The sequence below is a fragment of the Mchenga conophoros genome, linkage group LG3 (genome assembly GCF_057382185.1).
Source record: "Mchenga conophoros isolate Kocher_MC1m ecotype Shallow Benthic linkage group LG3, M_conophoros_male_GT1.1, whole genome shotgun sequence".
Classification (NCBI taxonomy): Eukaryota; Metazoa; Chordata; class Actinopteri; order Cichliformes; family Cichlidae; genus Mchenga; species Mchenga conophoros.
The window spans coordinates 21,002,591-21,026,031 of NC_140528.1; the positions used below are offsets into that span (position 1 = coordinate 21,002,591).

The window sequence follows — 23,441 nt, forward strand, 5'->3', positions numbered from 1 at the left end:
CAGAAAATACAAATGCTATTTATGGTCACCTCACAACAATGATAAGAAAAATAAACTGGGCTAATATGGCATGTTTGTTACTACAGAGACACACATGTTAATGTGATCTCTGGTCTCCTCTGAGTGGGAGTTATTATAACTGACTGTAAAAAGTCAGCACAAGGAAAATAAACTCCACCTAAACTTGGTTTATATCTGACCCAGACAGACTGCAGGTCATAACTTCTTACCTGAAGTTCAGTTCACCTGACACTCGGACCGCCAGCCGCCTCGGGTCTCTGCTCCTCCTGCCTCCCCTTTCCCTCATCCACCTGCTGCCTCTGTGGAAGCTCCGCCAAAGCCACCACCAAACAACTGACTTATTTTTACACATCGACCAGCATCCGGCCAATCCGCCATCTTTCATTGTTTATACCGTTACAAAAAAATAAAAAAACATCATCAGCCCATAAAAACGAAAAATCATCATCGGTATGCCCGATGGCCAGTCCAGCTATGGTCGTGCCATCAGTTAACCCTTCACGTGGCAGCTGTGACACGCGTGCCCAGGGTTGCCGACCCCTGCTCTAAAGCATCTGATTTGGATTCCTGAGATCAAATATATTTTCCTTTGTGTTTGTTTTCTTCCCATTTGTGGCTTTAATGTAGTGTTACATCCTGTTTGTTTGCTTCCCTCTGTATACATGTCCAGATTCACTGTTATGTTTCTATTCTTACATTGCTGTGTGATCACTGTTCCCTCTGCTGACTGATGTGACCTTTTGTATCTCACACTGATACTTGTCATATTTGTATCTGCGCCTAAAAGATAAAAAGTTTTCCATGCTAAAACACAGCTCCACCTCCTGCAGTTCTCCCTCTGAACCACTAGATGTCTCTGTTATCTAAATGAAGACGTGCAGCACAGCAACCACAGCAGCGCTCAGATCACACGTGTCCTGTTATTATGTATAAAAGCATGAAACAGGTGAGACAGGTGGGATCAATATTAATGTTGTGGAAATATATGAAAAAGCAACAGAAGAGTGAAAACATTTCCTGTTTCTAGAAAGATCTTTCAGCTCACAGCTGCTCACAGACTGTATTTACAAGTGACAAACTGCAACTCTACAGTACATCTACAGTATATATCAAATATATTCTGTATTCAAATCTATTGAGTGATGTTTGAAAGTCTTTCCAGGTGAGTTTGATCCAGGAGGGTCTGAAGCCAGAGTCAGACAGAGACTGTGCAGAGACTGTAGAAGGACAGAGCAGCAGCAGAGCAGTCCAGATACACTGATGATCCTCTGTCAGATCCAGAGGGACACACAGGGATGATGCTGGACTCTACATTGTGTCTGACAGTGGAGCTGTTCTCAGAGCAGTTCACTCTGCAGCACTGACAGTCATCTGCACTTCTTCTCATTCCTCTGTCAGTCACTGCTGGATGAAGCTCTCCTCTCCACCTCCCAGTAACATGGCCCAGTCAGAGCGTCTCTACACACAAGCTGCTGCTGCTTCAACCTCTCAGGATCATCAGGACACAGCTCCTCCTCTCTCAGCACACTCGCCATCCTGTTTACCATCATCAGCTCCACCTGCAGAGAGAAGAAGGAAGAGCAGAGGAGATAAACGAGTGTTTCCAGAGACTCTTCATCAGCTGTCAGTCAGTGATGCAGCACATCCAGTATAAAGAGCAGCAGGGACTTCAGTGCTGGGACTGTACTAGGACTCATTGTTGCTTCACTTTTTCTAATCTTTGGATTTTTATTGAAGTTGATGAAAATGTTTTTCCCTCCTAGTTTGAGTTTGGACTTTCATTCATTAGAAGAACCTTGGTGTGTCCACTCTGAGCTCTGTAGGAACCCCAACAACAAGCCCAACAATCCAGATGGACGGTTCCAGCTGTTAACTGGAGGAATTCCATCCAAACATCTGCTCTCACTAAATTCTTCCTCACCTACAGACTGTGTTCTTCACTGCTTTAAACTTGGAAATGAATGCAGTCATTGGTCTGCGTGCTGCTTTGTTCAGAGAGCTGATTGGCTGTTGACAGTGTTTGATCAGAGCGTGTCAGCCGTTACTATGGTGACCATAAAGGTCAGAAACAGGAAGTGTTTGTGTCCAATCCTGAAGCCTGTCACCATTCTCCTCTCACAGCTTCACTGAGAAGCTGCAGCTTTACAGGAAACACTGGATCTTTGCTTCATACTGACTGTGTTTAGTACAATACTGCTGACAGCACCACCCACTCACTCCATCACTCTACTTACAGCAGAGTCTCCAGTCTGTAGTCTGGACTCTGCTGAAGATCAGACAGCTGCTTCACATCTGGATCCTTCAGGTTGTTTCCCCACAGCTCCAGCTGTCTCAGATGGGAGGGGTTGGACTTCAGTGCTGCTGTCAGATAATCACAGCTGATCTCTGACAAACCAAAGCTCCTCAATCTGTATAAAGAATGAAAGATGTAAGTTTATTAGACAAAGTGCTTGAAATCATTCAGTGTTTCATCATCTGTTCAGAGCTGAAGAAGGTTCAGAATGTAGAAGTTTAGAAAATGGAAACTCCAAACAGCTGAAGCCAACAGGAAGCAGCTTCAAACAGGAAACTGTGCAGAGTTTCAGACTATATGTCCTGATGCAGCCAGTTGGATTTTGGAGATTTGAATCTCTGTTCTGTGACTAAGTCCTTGAATCATTTCTTCCAGTTGGTCCAACAAGACAGACTAAGTGTTGGACATGTGTTGTGGCTCCATTAGGGGAGCTTCTAAATGTGATGTGATGGCCCCTATGGGTCTGTCAGGTCACAGCACTGAAGAGAGCTCAAACTGGGCACACAGTTGTTCCAGTCTGGACCAAAGACTCTATACTGGGACTGAGGGACTGCTTTGACTGCACCCACTGGGACTTTTTAAAGGCTCATGTTCTCACTTAGATCATCGATTTCTACTTACATCTCTTTCTGGGAAAAATGGGGATTACTTTGGAAACAGGAAGTATTTTCCCCAATAAGCAGCCCTGGATTAGTAAATCACTCCAACATGTTCTCAGGCAGAAGAAGCTGTCTTGTTATGAGGGAGAGAAGAAAAAGATTGAGGCACAGAAACTTGTTGAAAGAGAGATAAAGCAGCTAAAATCAGGTGTAAAAGTAAAGCAGAGGATGAGCTGAATAAAGGACACTCAAGGCTGGCTTGGAAAGGAATGAAGTCCATGGTGGGGATGCAGAACAAGGAGCAAAGATGAATGTGATGCTGAATCAGCAGAAGACTTGGACTCATTGGATTCCAGCTTTGATATCATTGATTTCAATGAAGAGCTTTGTGATTGTAGCAAAGGGCTGGTAGCTCTGAGAGTCCCACTGATGAGGTGTTTGTGTGGAAATCTCTTAGTGGGACCAAAGAGAGAAAAAGCCCTGGTCCTGATGCTGTGGGAGGGAAATGATTGAAGTGTGCTGTGAGGAACTGACTGGGAGATCTTCACACATTTTCCAGTCCTCCTTGGAACAACAGGAAGTTCCCAGCATATGGAAACAAAGGTTAAGTGTCCTATGGCACTCAGTGATGATGGTGCTGTGGCCCCACCACCTCCACCTCTTTGTAAAGGAACTAACTGTAATCTGAAGCTTCAAATGGAACTAAGACTTCCTCCACTAGGTGGCAGTGTCTGATGAGAAAGTGTTAGTGGAGCTGGCCTGGAGTCAGAAACAGGAAGATGCAGGATTTGGGCTGAAATGGGGGAAAGTGGTTCGCACTAGTGCCTTAAAGCAAGAAGGTTGTAGGTTGAAGCTTGTTGGCCTTTCTGTGGAGGTTGGATGTTCTCCCACAGTCCAATGAAATGCTGCTTAGGTTCAATGGTGCTTCTAAATTGGCTGTAGGTGTGGATGTGAGAGAGTGCTTCTCTGTCTCTCTCTGTTGGCCCTGTGATGGACTGCTCACCTGTGCAGGTGGACCACGCCTCTTGCCCTATGACAGCTAGGGCACAGGCTGCAGCCCTGTGAGCCTAAGCTGAATAAACAGTTAGCAAAAATGATCCATAGATGGCCTGAAATCCCCCAGTTAGCAGTTTGGTAGATAGCTATGACATGCTAATCCCATCCAGCAGCTGTATTCTACCTGTAAGCTGATCCCTGCTGAGCCAAAGCACTTTTTCATATACAAATTACAACCTTTAATAGAAACCTATTGGTCAGCATCTTATTAGCCTGCTGTTAGCTTCATTCCACAGAAAACTGAGAGAAACTAACAGAGTTGATAAAGAATAAAGAGAAATGTGCTGATTTAAAGCCTTTGAAGTGCTTCAGATGATCTCTGTCCACTTCTGTCCACTCATTCATTCATGTAAGCTTTCTAATGCAGCTTTGATCTTCACAGTCTGCTTCATGAAACTCATTCTAACCCTGAATGTCAGAGTGTTCCTCCTTCTCTTTCCCATCATTCATGCTGGCAGTGGAGGAGATTTGGATGTTGGACTGTGTTTTGGATGATGTGTGTATGTTTGTGTTGGACTGCTGTCTGTAAAGCAAACGCACATTTTGCTTTGGATTTCAGTGTCAGACAGACTTTAAGGTGGAATGAAGAGTTGGAGAGTTTCACAGTGAATTATCCAGTGGAGGATTTTTCTTCTTCTTTGAAGGTTTGAAATGTGAACATTGTTCTGCTGCAGTCAATGGACTAAACCAGAGAAGAAGAAAACAGACTTTACCATGAAGATCCTCAGTGTGGATCAGTATAATATCAGCCTGATGTCTGCAGTTTAGTGTCAGCACAACTTTCACATCATATTCATCTCAGCACAACTAAAACATGCTGACTGACCTCAGAGTTTCAAGTCCACATCCTGGACTCTCCAGGAAACCACACAGATGCTTCACTCCTGAATCCTGCAGCTTGTTGTTGTAGCTCAGGTCCAGCTGTCTCAGATGGGAGGGGTTGGACTTCAGTGCTGCTGCCAGATAATCACAGCTGATCTCTGACAAACCACAGAGACTCAATCTGTATAAAGAATGAAAGATGTAAGTTTATTAGACAAAGTGTGAGCTTGAAATCATTCAGTGTTTCATCATCTGTTCAGAGCTGAAGAAGGTTCAGAATGTAGAAGTTTAGAAAATGGAAACTCCAAACAGCTGACAGAGTTCATACGCCTTTGTCAGGGTCAAATTCAAGCAAGACCATGTGAAAATTAAAACACATCATCCTAGGTGAACTTAAACACCTTTGTTCCCCTTTTGTTAAGACATAGAAAAGTACACCACACAAAAATACTGCAAAAGGAAACGGTCGCCTTATATACATAGTGTATAAACTCAAAATGCACATTTCACTTCAAATTAAGATTAAGGCTTTGAACAGATCACATAGTTCAGTTCAACATATAAGACTTTAAGAATGCACAAGCATCTACTTAAAATCTATTTAATTTATCATCCATGATATTATTTTGTACAATTCCAATGTATTTTGTTCATCTCCCTTAAATAAACAGGCAGTCTTAAAGTATGAAATATTCATATACAAACACATATAAATGTGTGTACTGTCTCAGTGGCTGATAGTACCCCACAGGCCTCAGTGTGAGCTTGAAGACATTTATAATGTTTAAGTAGTTTAATGTGCAGGTGCTGACGATAAACACATTTTGAATGAAAGCCGGGGAACTTTGGTAGCACAGAAACAAGTGGCTATTCTTTGTGACTATATGGATCACTCACAATACCATTATTTCACACAAAGGCACCAAATTAATACTCAAAAAAGCTGCAGCAATACACACAAATATAAACAGTACTTGGTGACAACTTTGCTTTTAGCCTTTAACCCTTCTTGACTACTTTTGATGTGGCCTCTATATTTTACCTTTAAAAACAGTTTATCTTGCCAATCTGTTATTTTCTCATTTTGACCAACTGTATCAGCACAATTTATCTAAATTCAGACAAAATTTAAAATACACGTAGAAAGTGATATTTTGACTGTAAAAACCACACACATGTTTAACGAATCATCTTCATAACTTGAAATGCAAATAGAGATTGTACATTTTTAAAAATACGCACACGTTTTGCAAACAACAAAGTTATATGGTACTATTTACCAAAAAATGCAGCCAAGGCTCAGACGTTTTTCATATAATCATTTCAAACTATTTACAGAACAATCAGGTGTCAAACAATAGTTTGTGTCACTCTAACACATATGAGAACAGCACAGGGATAAACCTGCAGGTCTGACAGCAGGTGTGTCACTCAGCGTTTACACTGCAATCTGCCTTTGTTGGCTTTAAGGCAGCAACTGTGACGATCACTAGTAGAACTGACACACAAAACAAAACAACAGCTACACACTAAATACACAAGACAACAAACTAACTTGAGACCAAACACGGTAAACGTCACAAATCTCTCACGTATCAAAACTCTCTCTCTCTTTCGCTCACTCGCTCTCTCTTGCCGGTCACTCCTAAAACTTCCCCCTTTTGCTAAACAACCAAATGTCATGTTTCCATATCATTTTTGATTGGTCGACATGGTACATTTTCCCACCTATAGGGCTTTGGAGCGTGATGTCACGGGAGATGGGCCACGCCCCCTTCCGCCATGACAGTAGGCCAGCCAAAGGATACCATTTCAGCTATGGATCGTACGTGTTGTGTTGTCGGTTGCAACGTTAGATCACACGATCGTGAAGGCAAGAAGCTGGATAACGGGCTCTCTTTTCATCGTTTTCCATCCTGGAGGCAACGTGAGGGATCCCATGTATCCGATATTACTAAACAAAGACGTCAGGCTTGGATTGCAGCGGTGAGACGAGCGGATATCGAGTTCTCTGCAATCCCCAGCTTTTTGTTGGTTTGCTCACGGCATTTTCTTTCCGGTGAGTTCTAAATTAATTCATATCACTCTTGAAAGGCTTTTAGTGTTATTTTCAACGTGCTGAGGTCATAGATAATGAGATAAAACATGCTAATGTGTGATGCTGCAGAACCACGTCATGTCGACTGAGTAGCTTATGATTTGGCATTATTGCAGGCAAACCAGCATATGAAATGGATGTAACAAATCCAGACTGGGCACCAACACTGCACATGGGGCATGACGACATACCTGTATCAGACTCGGACCGGCACTCAAGGCGTACGCAACGGAAGCGAAAAAGAGCACCCATCGGAGGTAAACAACCCCCCCCCTCTAAAAACATACTAAATTGCTATCACTGTACACTAATCCGCACATAACTTCCAGATGAATCACACACCTGTCATTGGAATATTGGTGTACATTTACCTTATGTCTAATTTTATCTTACAGGCTTTCGTTATGCAGCTGCAGAGTCTGAAGGTGTGCCCCGTGCAGAAGTGATTGATGAAGATCTGACAGAAGACCAACAGCAAAATCACAATGTCATGGAGGCAGTGGACAGCAGTTGTGTTGGACAAGTGGAGGTTGAGGTAGCAGCTGCAAATGTGGATATACTGAAGAAATGTAAACCTTTTAAAATGATGACAGATTACAAACTCTCAGCTGTGTCTGTAATCAAACCTCTGTAACTTTGCTTCACTTCAGCAGCATCAGCTCATGTTCACATGTTGATTCATGGTTTGCTTCAGTTTTTGATGGACTGCAGAATATTTTGAAGGTTATCTGCTATAAAAAGCCAGAACAGGAAAATCTGCTTCATGTGTTTCTGTTTGATCCTCAGTGACTTTGACACAAAGGCCTCTGCTGTGATGATCACACCTCTGATCAAGTCTCACAGTGTCAGCTTTGTTTTTATACATATGGATATGTGCTGATAAATGATCAGAGTTATAATATTTCCCACTGTCTGCTGTGTGCCGTGACCTTTGACCTGCTAAAGACAGTCAGCTGTGGATTATTCATTGTTGTGTCTGATACTTAGAACTGTGAGGAAGAACACTACACAGTTAATCAGGGTCCCCTCTCTCTGAATCAGGAAAGGTGGGCAGGCCGCGTATGGGCCGCGGGCCATACGTTGAGTCTCACTGTTTGAAATGTGAACATTGTTCTGCTGCAGTCAATGGACTAAACCAGAGAAGAAGAAAACAGACTTTACCATGAAGATCCTCAGTGTGGATCAGTATAATATCAGCCTGATGTCTGCAGTTTAGTGTCAGCACAACTTTCACATCATATTCATCTCAGCACAACTAAAACATGCTGACTGACCTCAGAGTTTCAAGTCCACATCCTGGACTCTCCAGGAAACCACACAGATGCTTCACTCCTGAATCCTTCAGGTTGTTTCCCCACAGGTTCAGCTCTCTCAGATGGGAGGGGTTGGACTTCAGTGCTGCTGCCAGATAATCACAGCTGATCTCTGACAAACCACAGCCCCTCAATCTGTATAAAGAATGAAAGATGTAAGTTTATTAGACAAAGTGTGAGCTTGAAATCATTCAGTGTTTCATCATCTGTTCAGAGCTGAAGAAGGTTCAGAATGTAGAAGTTTAGAAAATGGAAACTCCAAACAGCTGAAGCCAACAGGAAGCAGCTTCAAACAAACACAACAAGAGAAAAAACTCTGAATGTTTCACATTAAAGTCGTACATTTATCATAAAAACAGGACAAAGACCTGAAAAAGTCGTGTTTTTCCTTCCAGGAACCACAAGGCTTCACTTTTAAAGGTGAAGTGTGAAAGAAATGGACATATTTGAAGTCCAACACCTTTTTCCAGTCACATTATTAAAGCAGACAAACTACAAGCTCATTTTCATTCCAACAAGTCATCTTCTGACCTGGACTAACAACACTGGTCTCTATGTGCAGCTGGCTGTGAGACCAGTGCTCAGGGAGCGTCTACAAAGTGCAACACTGAAAGAACATCACACACTAGCTTTGTCCCAAAACGTCGGCTGCATCCTTCGGAGGACCCGGTATTCGCGGTCTACGTGGGCCGGGTCCTTCAAAGACCGAAAAGGCTGGAAGTGCGAGGCTGTGAAATGGGACGGTCTCGCCTTCAGATTTGCGTCACCGCTGTCTTTGTGGAGTTTAATAAACTCGGCCGTCTGCTCCTTGCTATCTAAGATATAACAGGACACTGGCGTAAACTCTCGACCGTCTCACACTTCTGTTTAATCAGTTTCCTGTTTAACGTTTATTCAGCTGTGTGAAAATCCCGGAGGAACTTTGATCTCAGCCAAACCGATTTACTCCGGAACAAATAAAACACAGAAAAAAGGCAAACAATTACATTTTTAAGTTATCCGAGTGACTTATATATCGTGTTTCACCTGAGTAGCGAAAGAGCGGGGTCTGAAAACGATGAAGCCGGGCGTCCGCTGCTCTCGCCGGCTGGAGTGACCATTGAACCCCCCGGCTTGCTAGCGAGCGGGTGGGGAACAGACGTCTCCGAAAACGTCGGCACACTTTTGCAAATATGCGATGTCTTGATAAACCAAGCAGATATTTGAAGTTTACACAGCTACTTTCTCGCCTGAAAATATGTTAAAAGTTTATTTTGTGACCCAGAAAGATTAATAAGAGTAATTTGAAAACTTAGTAGCTGCCGCCATTGTTGGCAGCTGAAATTTGGCTGGGATATGAATTCTGGGATATGGTGGGCCACGAAGGACACACCCGACGAATCCTTCAAATTCGGGGAAATGAAGGACGCATTTGTCGGGCACATTTGAAGGAGTCGACAAATACGGACAGCCTTCATCGCCTGGCTGTGACGTAATCGGCCTTCAAATGCAGCCTCTGGAGGATGCAGCCGACGTTTTGGGACACAGCTACTAATTTGCTTCCATCATCCAACCTGAAGAGGAAACAGAGACGCCTCCCCTTCAAAGTAAAAGCTGCTCCTTTTGGACACAGTATCAAAGAAAGTCTACAGTATAACATAGAAAAGACAGAACAAAGTTTTGGTTGTTTTTAAATTGTGCAGAAATGAAACTACACTAAGCTCAATTATGTGACGGACATTTCATCCCATGTCAGTTTGGCCTCATCCTGGGCCGGATTATCCAGCACACACTCTGACCACAGGCCCAGGGGCCACGCACAGCTGGGCTCCATCCAAGAGACAGGAAACAAACCAACACAATAATAAAAAGCACCATGTGATCTTCTTACATCTTCAAGACAAACATAGTAAAAACATGAGCATATTTGTTTCCTGATAAAATGATGTGACAGGTAGAACAGAGTAAAGTGGTGGTGTTACAGCCTTTCTCCCCTCTGCTGCCGAGGCTGTTAGTCTCTCCCAAACTCAGCTACAGGACTTCCAAATGAATGAAAGCAGCAGAAGTGGCTTTACAAATGAAAGAGGAAGAGGAGAAGAAGAGGAGAGGGAGGCCACCCTGACCATCACTCCAGCTGAAAACATCACACTTCCATTAAAGTTGGTGAGGAAATGTTCAGCAGGATGAGCTGCTGGCTAATCTGGAGGCTGTAGCAGCAGCTCACAGTCACAGTGGGTTTCCACTCATGAAAAAGCTCTGGCTGCTTCATTTCTCATCTCATATCAGAGACTTTAATGCTTCACTGAAGCTGTACTGTGATGCTTCCATATCCCAGTGAGGCCTCCATAATGATTTCAGCTGTTCTGTACACACACTGTGTGCCCTGTATGGCTCAAAGTCTCTGCAGCCTGTTTTTATCTGCTATCATCAGATCTTCATCATCCTCATTCACATCCCTCACACACTCTACAGCCTCATCAGCACCGACTTCATCTTCACTGACTGATGGAGCACAACATGAACCTGTGGAGGCTGAAACACTGTCCTGTCAAACATCTCCCCGTCACCACTCCACTTCTGTCAGCCTTTAAATGAACCCTGCTCAAGTCTGTCACTTCTGTTTGGAGCCAAAAGAGGTTAAAGATTACGCCACTACATTCTTGTCTAGAAAATATTAAAGTGTATTTGGTGACACACAAAAAAGGGTAAAAGTATAGTTTGGGTCCACACATGTCCAAACCCTGGTGTGTAGGCCTACTTAGTATTGAGAAAAGCCCACTAAAAGAACGCCCACCAGACCAAAGCAATGGTTTTGACTTGGTCAGCATTAACCCCGCCCCCTGACTTTGATGGGTGAAGCTGACAAATAAAATGTATTTATGAGCAGCGATGCAGGGCCAGGAGTAGCAACGTGAATTAAATAAATACATCATTAAATAATTCATTAAATGTGTCAGTAAAATAATTAAAATAGAAAACAAACCAACAAAATATGTAATTAACTAATTTGAATTGTACATAAATACATAATGAATTATTTTAAATGAAATTAACCGATAATTAATTATCAATATATTTTTTTTAATTAATTATATACATTTTTAATTAATCACTGAAATAAATAATTCATTAGTGATGTATTTATTTAATACAACCATAAAATTATTGCTAGTTTAATCAAAATAAATTTAAGACATCAATATTAAAGGTTAAATTATGATAATGAATACATGCAACTATAACTGATGACGTAAGAATTTGGATTTTTTAAGCTAAAGCGAAGGTGCTGACTCACTTGGCATGTTAGGCTACGTTCACTCTGCAGGTCTTAATGCTCAATTCCGATTTTTTGATCAAATCCGATTTTTTTATCTGCTCGTTCACACTACAAATAAAATGCGACAGCAAACGCGCTCTAGTGTGAACGCTCAAAGCGGCCCGCATGCGCAAAAGAAGATGTCACACACAACGTGCTCTGTTTAGACCCAGAGCAAACAATATTGTTTGACAGATGGCCCTTAATATAAAGACTTCGGACTTTACGTTTCCCAATTTTTGCTTTAAGTTATTTTGTTATTTACATAATAATGTAAATAACCTAATAATGATCCTTATTGCTGTTTTAGAGGAGCGGTGCTTCAAAGGATAGCTGCAGATTTCTCTCAGAATCTGCAGATTATACAGTACAAATAAAAAGTTCACGTTTCTCCAACATTGTCTTCCCAACAGTTTCACTGACATCTACACGGGATGGCCAGGAAGCGTTTGCGATGTCTTATCGGGCGCTGATAATTGGCGTCTGTCTTGTGTCAGTGACGTAAAAGACGGATTTAATGCGACTTGACCATTCAAACAGCAGTCGCTTTCTAAAACATCGGATATGTATCGGATTCAGTACCACATACGAAAGTGACCCAGATCGGATTTGAAAATATCGGATTTACGCCGTTCACACTGTCATAGCATGATCGGATATGGGTCGCATAGGGTCAGAAAAATCGGATTTGATGCGCTTTCGCCTGCAGTGTGAACGTAGCCTTACTCTCAAATCCTCCCTAATAACAAGAACATAATTACACTTTAGCCACAAGAGGGCAGCAGCATTAAGTCGCATGTATATAAAGGTACAGTGATTATATTACAGTGATTTTGACAAAAACAAAACAGAGGTTCATGGCAGTGTGTTTTTCATAACATACCAACCAAATTAAATAATAAAAACTTTATAACTTACAGAGCTTTTTTAGAGGCTTTGACCACTGGCAGCAGCCTCAGAAGAGCCTCCTCTGAAGCAGAGTATTTATTCAGGTTAAACACATCCAGATCTTTTTCTGATGACAGTAAGATGAAGACCAGAGCTGACCACTGAGCAGGAGACAGTTTATCTGTGGAGAGACGTCCTGATCTCAGGGACTGTTGGATCTCCTCCAGTAGAGAACGATCATTCAGTTCATTCAGACAGTGAAACAGATTGATGCTTTTCTCTGCAGACAGATTCTCACTGAGCTTCTCCTTGATGTACTGAACTGCTTCTTGATTGGTCTTTGAGCTACTTCCTGTTTGTGTCATGAGGCCTTGCAAACGAGTTTGATTAGTCTTCAGACCCAAGAGAAAACGAAGGAACAAGTCCAGGTGTCCATTGGGGCTCTGTAAGGCCTTGTCCACAGCACACTGGTAGAAGTATTTCTCTGTCTCAGAGCTTGTTTGTTGTTCTTCCAGCAGATTGAGTCCAGAGTTGATGAAGGTCAGGTGGACATGAAGAGCAGCCAGAAACTCCTGAACACTGAGATGAACAAAGCAGAACACCTTGTTCTGGTACAGTTGTTTCTCCTCTTTAAAGATCTGTGTGAACACTCCTGAGTACACTGAGGCTGCTCTGATATCGATGCCACACTCTGTCAGGTCTGGTTCATAGAAGATCAGGTTTCCTTTCTGCAGCTGATCAAAAGCCAGTTTTCCCAGTGACTCAATCATCTTCCTGCTCTCTGGACTCCAGTGTGGATCTGTCTCAGCTCCTCCATCATATTTGACCTTCTTCACTTTGGCCTGAACCACCAGGAAGTGGATGTACATCTCAGTCAGGGTGTTGGGCAGCTCTCCTCCCTCTCTGGTTTCCAGCACATCCTCCAGAACTGTAGCAGTGATCCAGCAGAAGACTGGGATGTGACACATGATGTGGAGGCTTTGAGCTTTCTTGATGTGGGAGATGATCCTGCTGGCCTGCTTCTTATCTCTGAATCTCTTCCTGAAGTACTCCTCCTTCTGTGGGTCAGTGAACCCTCTGACCTCTGTCACCATGTCGACACACTGAGGAGGGATCTGATTGGCTGCTGCAGGTCGTGTTGTTATCCAAAGGCGAGCAGAAGGGAGCAGGTTCCCTCTGATGAGGTTTGTCAGCAGCTCATCCAATGAGGTGGACTTTCTTGTTTCAGTCAGGATTTTAGTTTTGTTGAAGTCCAAATTAAGTCGACACTCATCCAGACCATCAAGTATGAACACAACCTGGAAGTCTTCAAGCCTGCAGATTCCTGATTCGTTAGTTTGATTAAAGAAGTGATGAACAAGTTCCACCAAGCTGAACTTTTCCTCTTTCAGCACATTCAGCTCTCTGAAAGTGAATGGAAATATGAACTGGATGTCCTGGTTGGCTTTGTCTTCAGCCCAGTCCAGGCTGTATTTCTGTGTTAAGACTGTTTTCCCAATGCCAGCCACTCCCTTTGTCAGCACTGTTCTGATTGGTTCGTCTCTTCCTGGTGAGGCTTTAAAGATGTCTTCTTGTCTGATTGTTGTTTCTGGTCTGTCTGGTTTCCTGGATGCTGTTTCAATCTGTCTGACCTCATGTTCCTCATTGACCTCTGCAGTCCCTCCCTCTGTGATGTAGAGGTCTGTGTAGATCTGGTTCAGGAGGGTTGGGCTTCCTGCTTTAGCGATGCCCTCAAACACACACTCGAACTTCTTCTTCAGTTGGGCTTTAAGTTCTCGTTTACAGAGTGGAGCAAATATTTCTGAAGGTAAGAAATTCAGAAAAAAATATTATATAATAAATATCATAGCCTTTCAGTACCCTGAAAGGATGAATGTCTATTGGTCCATTTCTTGAGCTATTAGGAAAGATCAATATTCAGTCTTTAGAGAAATTCTCTTACTGCTCTGCAGATGGTCAGCCATCTCATGCTGCTTAAGTCTCCTCAAGAAGTGGAGTGTGATCTTCAGAAATGCTTCTCTGCAGCTCTTTCTTTCATCTTCATCCTCACCTTCAAACATCTCCTCATCCTCCATCTGGCTCTTTAAAGTTTCTGGGTGATCTGGACTCAGAAGCTTCTGGATCTTCTTCAGCTCGTTCTTCACAAACATGGTGATGTTGTCCTCCAGCCGCTGGAAAAGAAGACTATATGAATTACCCAGTGGTAAATGGACTGGTTCTTATATAGCTCTCTTTGATACTCTGTGCACACAAAGCATTTTATACAACATGCCTCATTCAACCAAGCACATTGTTCTATGCTTAAATACTTTCTTTCACACTCTGATGGATGCATCAGAGGGCAGCTTGGGTTTAGTACGTTACCCAGTACATTTGCCAGCCAGGGTTTGATTCACAAACCTTCTGACTAGTAGCTGACCTGCTCCCCTCCTGAGCTACAGTCACCCCAATCTGACTGAAATCATGGAGCCCAAACTCTGACTTATGTTGGACACACTGACAATCCTCTGGTCCACAAAGTGCAGCATAGAGGTGACTGAAAAGAACAAATGTAAACGTAGTACTACAAACCATAACCACAGAGTCCAGGTGTGTTTGATGCTGCTGTGCAGACTGACCAGTGGAAACCTCTGCTCTCTGCTGGTCCACTCTGTGGAGGAGTAATGTATAATTAGCTCATGTTATGTCTGTCCACACACAGACACAAGCTAAAGGTCCATGAAGTGATGTTTGGATGGGTTCAGTCAATCAGATGACTGTCATGGTGGAGCTTTGCTAGTCCTGCTGATCCCACTGAGAATTAACAACTCAGTTTCCAGATGTCTGTAGTTTTCTGCTCAGTTTCTTTAGTCCCAACAGCTCTTACCATCTCCTGCATAAAGCTTTCCCTCCATGCTCAGATGCCCTGGAACAAGGTGCTCTCTTTATATCAGTGACTGGTTTAAAGTGACAACTTGCAGTGCTCGCCAAACTTTGTGTCAGCAAAAGTAGTTCTAATGTTTCTTACATTTATTACATTTTTACATTTTTACACACACAAATCAATGAACGCAAAAACATGAACTTTTCAGATATTTTGTTTTACAATGTTACAAAACTCAGTTCACAACTACACAGTCTGATTTACAAGTACAAAATATTTATGACCACAGTTTGAGCCGATGTATGTCCCGAGTCTGTGGACTCAGTGGTTTTGTTTTGATTGTTATTGTCTTTTGTTACAATTTCATTCTGATTAAGATTTTCTAGTTCTGAGGTTTTGGTTTCTGTGTTCCCTCTGTACTGTGTTAGTATTGTGTCTCTGTGTTCACTTCCTGTTTTATTTTGACAGTGCCATGTCCTATGTTAGTGTGTCTACTTTTGCTTCCCCTTGTCTGGTTATGTCCAATGAATCCTGCTGTGTCTCCCTTTTCTCATTCCCTGATGGCTCTTTTGTGTATATGAGCCCTTTGTTTTCTCCTGCTTGTTGCTGGTTCGTCTGTGTTGTCTCCCCGTGTCTCCGTTTAAGGTTTCAGGTTAGTTTTGTAGTTTTTTCAGTAGAGGTTATCTTAGCTTCTGCACAGGCCATCTCCACTGCACTTCACCGTTTCAATAAAGCTCACTCACTTCACAGCAGTGTCGGCATCTTGGGTCCTTTATTAAATTCAACATGGCTCGCCCCGCTAGCCGTGACATAAGATGTGAAAACAATATCCAAAAAACACGAGAGACAAACAGGGAATAGTTTTAAGGTGCAGGGCCAACAAACTGAGTCTAGAAATAAACTCAGAGTTGATTGAATTAGCATTTTGAATTGGCTGATCTGAGTTACTTCAATCAAGTCTATGTTCACTTTGAGTTAAGATTATACGTGATTGATGGAAAAGAAAAAAGCCGTCATCAGCAACTGATTCTGATTTAGCAGGTTTTCAAATCTAAACGGTACCCATCGCTAGCTGGCTGTAGTTAAACCTTTACTTAAAAAGCATCCCTAGACCCAGCTGTCTTAGCTAATTATAGGCCAATCTCCAACCTGACAATCCTTGAAAGAGTAGTTGGGGGGAGACAATCAGAGGGGCAGTGTGATGATCTTTGGTTACAAACTACTGCAGTCAAGTCATTAAGGGAGACGGGATCAAACTGCTCTAAGACAGCTGAGCACACAGGAGAAAGACTCTGATCTGAGGCAGCAGTCGGCGAGACAAGAGCCCTAATAGATAGAAGCTTGTTGTTAAAAAATGCTAAAAAGAGTGACGCTGAAAAACTAGTTCATGCATTTATTACTTCCAGACTGGACGACTGTAATTCATTATTATCAGGATGTCCTAAAAACTCCCTGAAAAGCCTTCAGCTGATCCAAAATGCTGCAGCAAGAGTCCTGACAGGGACTAGAAAGAGAGAGCAGATTTCTCCTGTTTTGGCTTCCCTTCATTGACTTCCTGTTAAATCCAGAATTCAAAATCCTGCTCCTCACATACAAGCAGTGTTGGGACTAACGCGTTATTAACTCATTCACTGCCATTGACATCTATAGCCGTCAATTGCAGTGCATGAGTCAATGGGTTTAACTCATTCACTGCCAATGGCTGGCAGTGAATGAGTTAAGTAACGCGTTACAGTAACTACGTTATTATTGTGGTAACGAGCACGGTAACTAGTTATTATGCCAAAATCAGGAACGCGTTAGTCGTTACTGAGATTTAGATAGGGTCGTTACTCGTTACTTCGTGTGGTGGCTATCGCGGAGCTTCCACAGATTCAGTAACATTAGCAAGTGGTGGAGGCCAGCAGGTGGATGAAGGAAAGGGGACGCAGAAGGAAAAGAGACCCGAGGCGGCTGCCGCCGGTCCAAGTGTGAACTGAACTTCAGGTAAGAAGTTATGACCTGCAGTCTCTCTGGGTCAGATATGAACCAAGTTTAGGTGGAGTTTATTTTCGTTATTCTGACTTTTTCCGTACTGCGTGCTAGCTAGCATGACGGAGTTTCTATACAGCTGGGTGGTGCTATGAAGTTAATGATGTTGAACTTTATTTTGTTCATAAGTTATTAGAGTTGCCAACCGTCCCGTCTGGTATTCAGAGAAAATATTACGCGTTTCTTATTGAGGTGAAAAGGATCAGTTTGTCCCGTAATTCAGCTACAATGAAAAAGACACAAAGCTGGAGTTATTCTGTGTCTCTGCTGCACAGCTGCCTCTTCTTCTCTCATTCTCCCCCCTCCCTCTCCCGTTTCTACTTCAATCATGAAAACTGATCAATGATCAGCTGATCGGCTCTCTTGTTTGTTTATCGCTCACTTTGCGCCAGACAGAGGAAACCAGCGGAGTTCACGTTAAACAACAGCAGCACGTTTAAGCTTGATCAGCTGTTGTTAGAATTTATTTAGTATTAATTTCTAGTATCAGCTGATGTTTGATGGAGCCACAGCTGTAAAGCTGCTGGTCATGATATCGGTTTGGTTATCTGGTGAGAGGGAAACATGAAGATGAAACCAGGAGATGTCCTTACTGGATCATCAGAGCTGAACAGGTGATGGAGAAACAGGTTTACCTTTTAGGTGACATGAATGAGTTGAAGGGAAGTTATGAACTGTTTCTGAGAGACAAATAACACCAGGATCCTTTTTTACGTAGCTGACAGCTGGTAACTGTGCAGGTGCGGATCTAGCAAAGTGTTGCCAGGGGGGCATGTAGGGCATTAACAGGGAGAGGTGGGCACAAGGAAATACTTTTCTTTCTTATTCTCATTTAAAATGTCTAGCTTTTAAAAAATAATTATCTGAATCTTACAACAAACGATTGATAGATTGATGCATATATACCATCAAAACAGTGTACATCACTGTCACAACAGTGTTTGTTTTCATTCAAAGGCTTTATGTTTTTCCTATAATGGTGGGCCGGTCTCTAGTCAAAATACCCGGACCAATTTTCTGTCCCAGTCCAGCCCTGTATGCAGCTCATCTGCAGTCTGGTGTTACCTACATCTTCCTATTCAGAAGGCAGAATTTCCAAGTTCTGAGTACAATCAAAGCACCACGACTGCAGTTTTTGTGTTGATGTAAAAGGCGCACATGACGCTGTGACGTAGGCTAGAATCATGGCAGCAGTCAATGACGGTCCAGGCGTGGGATTTCTCTCGTGGAAATGTGCACATTATCTTTTCCTTTCTATTGGTAGGTGGCACAGTGCACTGTGGCAAGTAAGCAAGCTAGAAGACTGGCAAAGTTATGGAAGAAACACATTAACAAGAGAATTCTGAGTAAAACCAAAGTTACTTTCCCTAGTAACTAGTTACTTTGAAAATAACGAGTAACTTGAAGTAACTGAGTTACTTTTGAGAGAAGTAACTAGTAATGTAATTAAGTTACTATTTTAAAGTAACTTACCCAACACTGCATACAAGGTCTTAAATAATCAGGCCCCATCTTATCTTAATGCTGCACCACAACACCTGATCTCTGGTTTCCTCACCTCTTCAATCCCACTTTAATACTTGACTAAACTTATTTTCCTGTTTAGGTGTTGAGGCAAAGCCGCCCATCTACAATGCAGGCAACAGCAAACGGAGCTATTTTTGATTCCCTTTGAGTTTTTTCTACTTTTGTGCTACAAAATGTTCAAGCTGATTAAATTCATTAGAATAAAAGTTCAGATAATTTTCTCATATTAATGTTGGAGGTAGAAATTCAGGGAACTTTGCACAAAAACTGGCAGAAATTTCCTTCAAAGATGGCGTTTTTACTTTAATACTGTGAGTACATTTCAGAGCCTGGACTCTTTTACCTTTACTTGAGTAAAGAAGTTGAATCATTATTTCAGCTTTAAGAGGGTATTTTAACACAAACATCAGTCCTTCTACTTAAGTATGTTTGACACTTTGTTTAATCATCATTTTTAATGATCAAATATAATTATGTTTGTTATTTGTGGATTTTAAATGTCCTTGACAGAGACAGATGATGATCATTATCCTGCACTGTGGTCTCAGGTTTGGTCGAGCTAGCACAAAGAATGGCTATGTTGAACTTCCTCCTGGGGTCTACACTAAGAAGTGAGTCCAACATTAGCAGGGTCTCTTTCCTTTATCTGGATTCACTTTAGCATTCACAGTCACGTGAAGCTTGTTATTAACTCGATAAGTCAACCCAGGGTTTCAGCTGAGCGCTCACATGAAACACATGGTGTTGGCAGCATCTGATCAATCATATTCATGGAGACGTGTATCAGCAACAGAGCAGCTGAGTTTGCAGAAGGAAGTCAAACTAAACCACAGGAACAATATGAGGAGATTACACACATAATAAAATACTAGCAGTAACACAGCTGCTGCAGACAAATCAGTCGTGTGATCGTGTGTGAGAGGAGAAGGACTGTAAAGGAGTTTGGTGTTAAAAGCTCTGTATGAATGTGGGAGACTTTGAAGGGCTTTAAAAAGGCCAATATAAAATAAAAGGCAGCAAAATTGCTGAGTGTGAAAGTCACCAGACTTATCAGACCTCTGTGATTAAGACCTGTAAGAACACCTATTTGTACTTGTTGGCATTATATCAAACACACACGTATATTAAGCCTTTGTTTGAACTCTGGTTGAATTTGTTACTTTCAGACTGTGAAACATCACAGAGGCTGCAGCTGCAGATCTTTTATTCACCTGGAAATTTACTTTAAATGTTAGATGGAAAATGTATTGCTCAGTTTAACCAAAGTAAGAACAAGAATCCATAAACCTTCATAAAGACAAACATCTCCCAGAACATTGAGCTGCTGAAGTGTCACTGAAGGGAAAAACTATTTGTCCTCCTCCATCCAGCAACACCTGAAACACCTGAGTGGAAGCTCCTCCCTACACTGTGTTTGAAGCAAAGCACAAAGGAGACACCTGCTGGAGCAGCTGGAGTCCTACAGACACTCAGCCTCTTCACTACACAAACACCTCCTACAACATCCACTCTTTCCACTCTGACTGCTGTGTTTGTGGAAACACTCCAACACACACCACTTCACACACCAACATAGAAATGTGTGTGAGAAAGAGCTGAGCTGATATTAAACATGAGGATTTATTCAAAAATACAGAGTCAGGAACAACATCTAGACACACATTACCTCTCAGCAGCAGAAGAACAGCCTTTAAAGTAAACACCAGCATCCTTCGAGTCATTGCTCTTTAAGGAAACACAGCTGGGTTCAGGTCCAGGAGATTCTGGCCTCTTATTGATCCTAAAAGAAAAACAATAAATGTCACAGCTTCATGAGACAGGAAGGAAAAACTGGAAATATTAAATTAAAGACATGATGAACAATCTCATAAAAATAATGTACTTACTCTTTGTCACATAACAGTCTTTTGTTAAAGTTTACACCAACACCCTTCGACCTGTTGCTCTTTAAGGAAACACAGCTGGGTTCAGGTCCAGGCTCTGGATTAGTTTCAGGGTTATGTCCAGCTGAGCCTGGTACGCCCCACAGCTCTGGGCTTTAAAACAACACACACAGAGGTATGAGTGTGAATAATGATGGAGCAGTGATGTGAGTGCTGAGCTGTGACATGGAGAAGAGTCATGGACAGTTAGAGATGGTCATCTCACCTCTGAGCTTTGGTCTGGCTCTCATGTTCCCCACACAGAGTGCTTTTAGAGGGAGGGACTCCCTCCTCTCTGTCCTCACACTGATCCATGCTGCTCAATTCACATCAGCTCACACACACTTTCTACCTTCACCTGCAGAGGAAACACAAATCATTCATGTGCACATCAACTGAGAGCTGCAGAGGTCGTGTCTGTGTTGGACTAACATCCATCTGAGACGCAGCTTTCATCAGTTCACTACAAAAAGTGTCACAGAGCCCAGTTCAGCCTCCAAATCCTCCATTACTGTAGTCCTACAAAGCAGCAGGTCAAACATGGCTGCAGAGAGCAGCTTTATGTCAGTAACCATGTCCAGGACCGAGCTGACTGCTTACAGAGTTCATACTCTAACTGCTAGCTGCTCTGCTAGCTAAGCTAACTCAGTAACAGTGACTCTGACAGCAGTTACTGTGGAACAGCGGCCGAGCTCAGGACACATTCAGTGTGTTTAGTCTGAGTCCTGGACTCTGATTCAATGGATTCAATCCAGCTCAGAGTTTCATGTGTTCATCAGAATAAAATACATGTACTAATATAACAGAAGTAATGCTCTGAATGCAGGACTGTAATGGAGGATAAACAAGGTTTTTACAGCCTGAAAGAAACATTCAGTTCATATATTTGTAGACAGTGAAGCAGTTTTTAATACTGCAGCTGTTTCCTTCACCTGTGTGTGTGTGAGCCACACCTTCATGTGCTGCTTTAGAAATATGTGGTCTGACTGCTCAGACTGAGTCTAGGAGGAAAGTTCACACGCTGGAGAAAGTTTTGTTCCTAACTTTGTCAGAGTTCGGCTCCAAAGACAAAGAAGACGGAGCTCACAGTCTGTAGATGGTCCTCAGTGTGTGTGTGAAGCACACAGGAGTGTGTTTATGTCAGCAAATCAGTGTGTGTGAAGAGTCTGAGGGAGTGTGTGAATGAGACTCAACACTGAACAGTCCAAGAAAAGCGTCTGGATTTCTTTAAGTTTAACTTAAAGAAGTCCAGACGCTTTTCTTTTTGTCTCCATAATGTCTCCATAATGCTGCAATGTTATCTGCCCCAGAAACACTGTGCAGAAGCTCTGATGGTGACACAGAAAAGTCACAGTGGAGATACTTCTGTCCACCTTTGATTAGACTCATTATAAAAAGGAAAACAAAGTTTGAACACAGTCATGTTTCCAGTTCACTGACTTACATTTATTCCATGGACACTCACTCTAACCTGAACCACAGCTACAACCCAACATTGTTGAGGCCTCATCTCCTCCTTTCCTGACTGTAGAGGTTAAATATGCAACAACCGACAAATAAAAGAATTTGGTTCATTTCAAAGAAATTCACACGGTGACCAAGTAAAGTAACCGTAGTAAAGGAGACAACATCCCGTTGATGGTGGGATTATTTGAAAGATTTGCTTTGGTCACGTCACCAAATGCAGTTGAACCACCCGTGGATCCATGTTTGACCATTCTACCACTCTGAGCTCTGCTTTTGAATCATTTTATTATTATCATCATTCATTTATTCATTCTTTGGAGGGGGGCTATTTCCTAATGCCGCCCTAATAAGCTGATGTTCAAGGGGAAATATAACAGAAACTCTTTCAGTGTTATTCATTAATAAATTAACAGATAAACTGTGAAGAAGAAAAAACTGAGATTTAAAGGAGAGAGTGAGAAACTTGATCATCCATCCTCATAATACATGTTTATCAGTATCTGCTGTGACCATACTGCAGTAATAACTACAAGTCTACATTTCTGTGACTGTTGATCAATCACAGCAGGAATCTGAGCTCATCTCTGCACACAGAGCAGCTTCAGCTCTGGGATAAACTGCTCGCTTCACGTCCTTCTCAGCTCACAGACACTCATCCTGATATTTTCCTTTAACATTTGATGGTATAATTCATCTGAGTTTACACTTTATCTGCATAAATACAGAAAAACAGACCCAAACACCAGAAACCATCAGTTTCACGATCAACGGGAAGTGGCTCAAACGTCACAGTTTCATAACGTCACCCTGAACTCCACTCACGGAGTTTCTGTCGCCATTGTAGTTTTTAAAGTCCCGTGATAAAGGCGGGTCTTTCTGTGAATCCGCACGCTCATTGGCTAATAGCTCGAGATTGACACCTCGTTATCCAATGAGCGTGCGGGAACTTCCGACATAAAGTTGTTTCCTTTGAAAAACCAAAGTCTGATTATTTTTGCCTCCACTGACGGAGCCTGTTGTTCCCGCCACAGAGACACAGTAATGTCAGAGCGGTGTTAACACTCACCCTGCCTCAGCACAGCTCTCACTCTCCTCCTGCTCTCTCACACTAAACGGAGGCTCAGCTAAACTCACTTCCTCTCTACTTACAGGAAACCAGCGCTCAGAGGAGCCGACCGGCCTCACATTTCACCCACAGACACGAACAGCGTGGAATTATTTTATGTCATAAGAAGAAACATATTCA

The 23,441-nt window shown here is 42.4% G+C and overlaps 2 protein-coding genes across 2 annotated transcripts in view; both read right to left on the reverse strand.

Annotated features, from left to right (window-relative positions):
* LOC146577641 (protein NLRC3-like) overlaps positions 1 to 20,727 on the reverse strand; it is a 142,735-nt gene extending 122,008 nt beyond the window's left edge. The window contains exons 1-2 of the mRNA XM_085268430.1: positions 20,693 to 20,727; positions 20,473 to 20,586 (exon numbers count right to left, since the gene is read on the reverse strand). The gene's annotated coding sequence lies outside the window, so the exon portion shown is untranslated. The remainder of the gene's footprint in view (positions 1 to 20,472; positions 20,587 to 20,692) is intronic.
* On the reverse strand, positions 12,412 to 14,535 carry LOC146577647 (protein NLRC3-like). The gene is made up of 2 exons (XM_085268331.1): positions 14,328 to 14,535; positions 12,412 to 14,186 (listed from the first exon to the last, which is right to left on the reverse strand). The coding sequence occupies exons 1-2, from the start codon at positions 14,533 to 14,535 to the stop codon at positions 12,412 to 12,414; spliced, it is 1,983 nt and encodes a 660-aa protein (XP_085124457.1).
* Positions 20,728 to 23,441: the final 2,714 nt, after the last annotated feature.

Bases quoted from the DNA above. Each gene is read 5' to 3' on its own strand.
- LOC146577647 (XM_085268331.1), bottom strand. From the start codon at position 14,535: ATGTTTGTGAAGAACGAGCTGAAGAAGATCCAGAAGCTTCTGAGTCCA. The intron at 14,187-14,327 runs GTAAGAGAATTT...TCTTACCTTCAG, and splicing joins GGCTGACCATCTGCAGAGCA to AAATATTTGCTCCACTCTGT.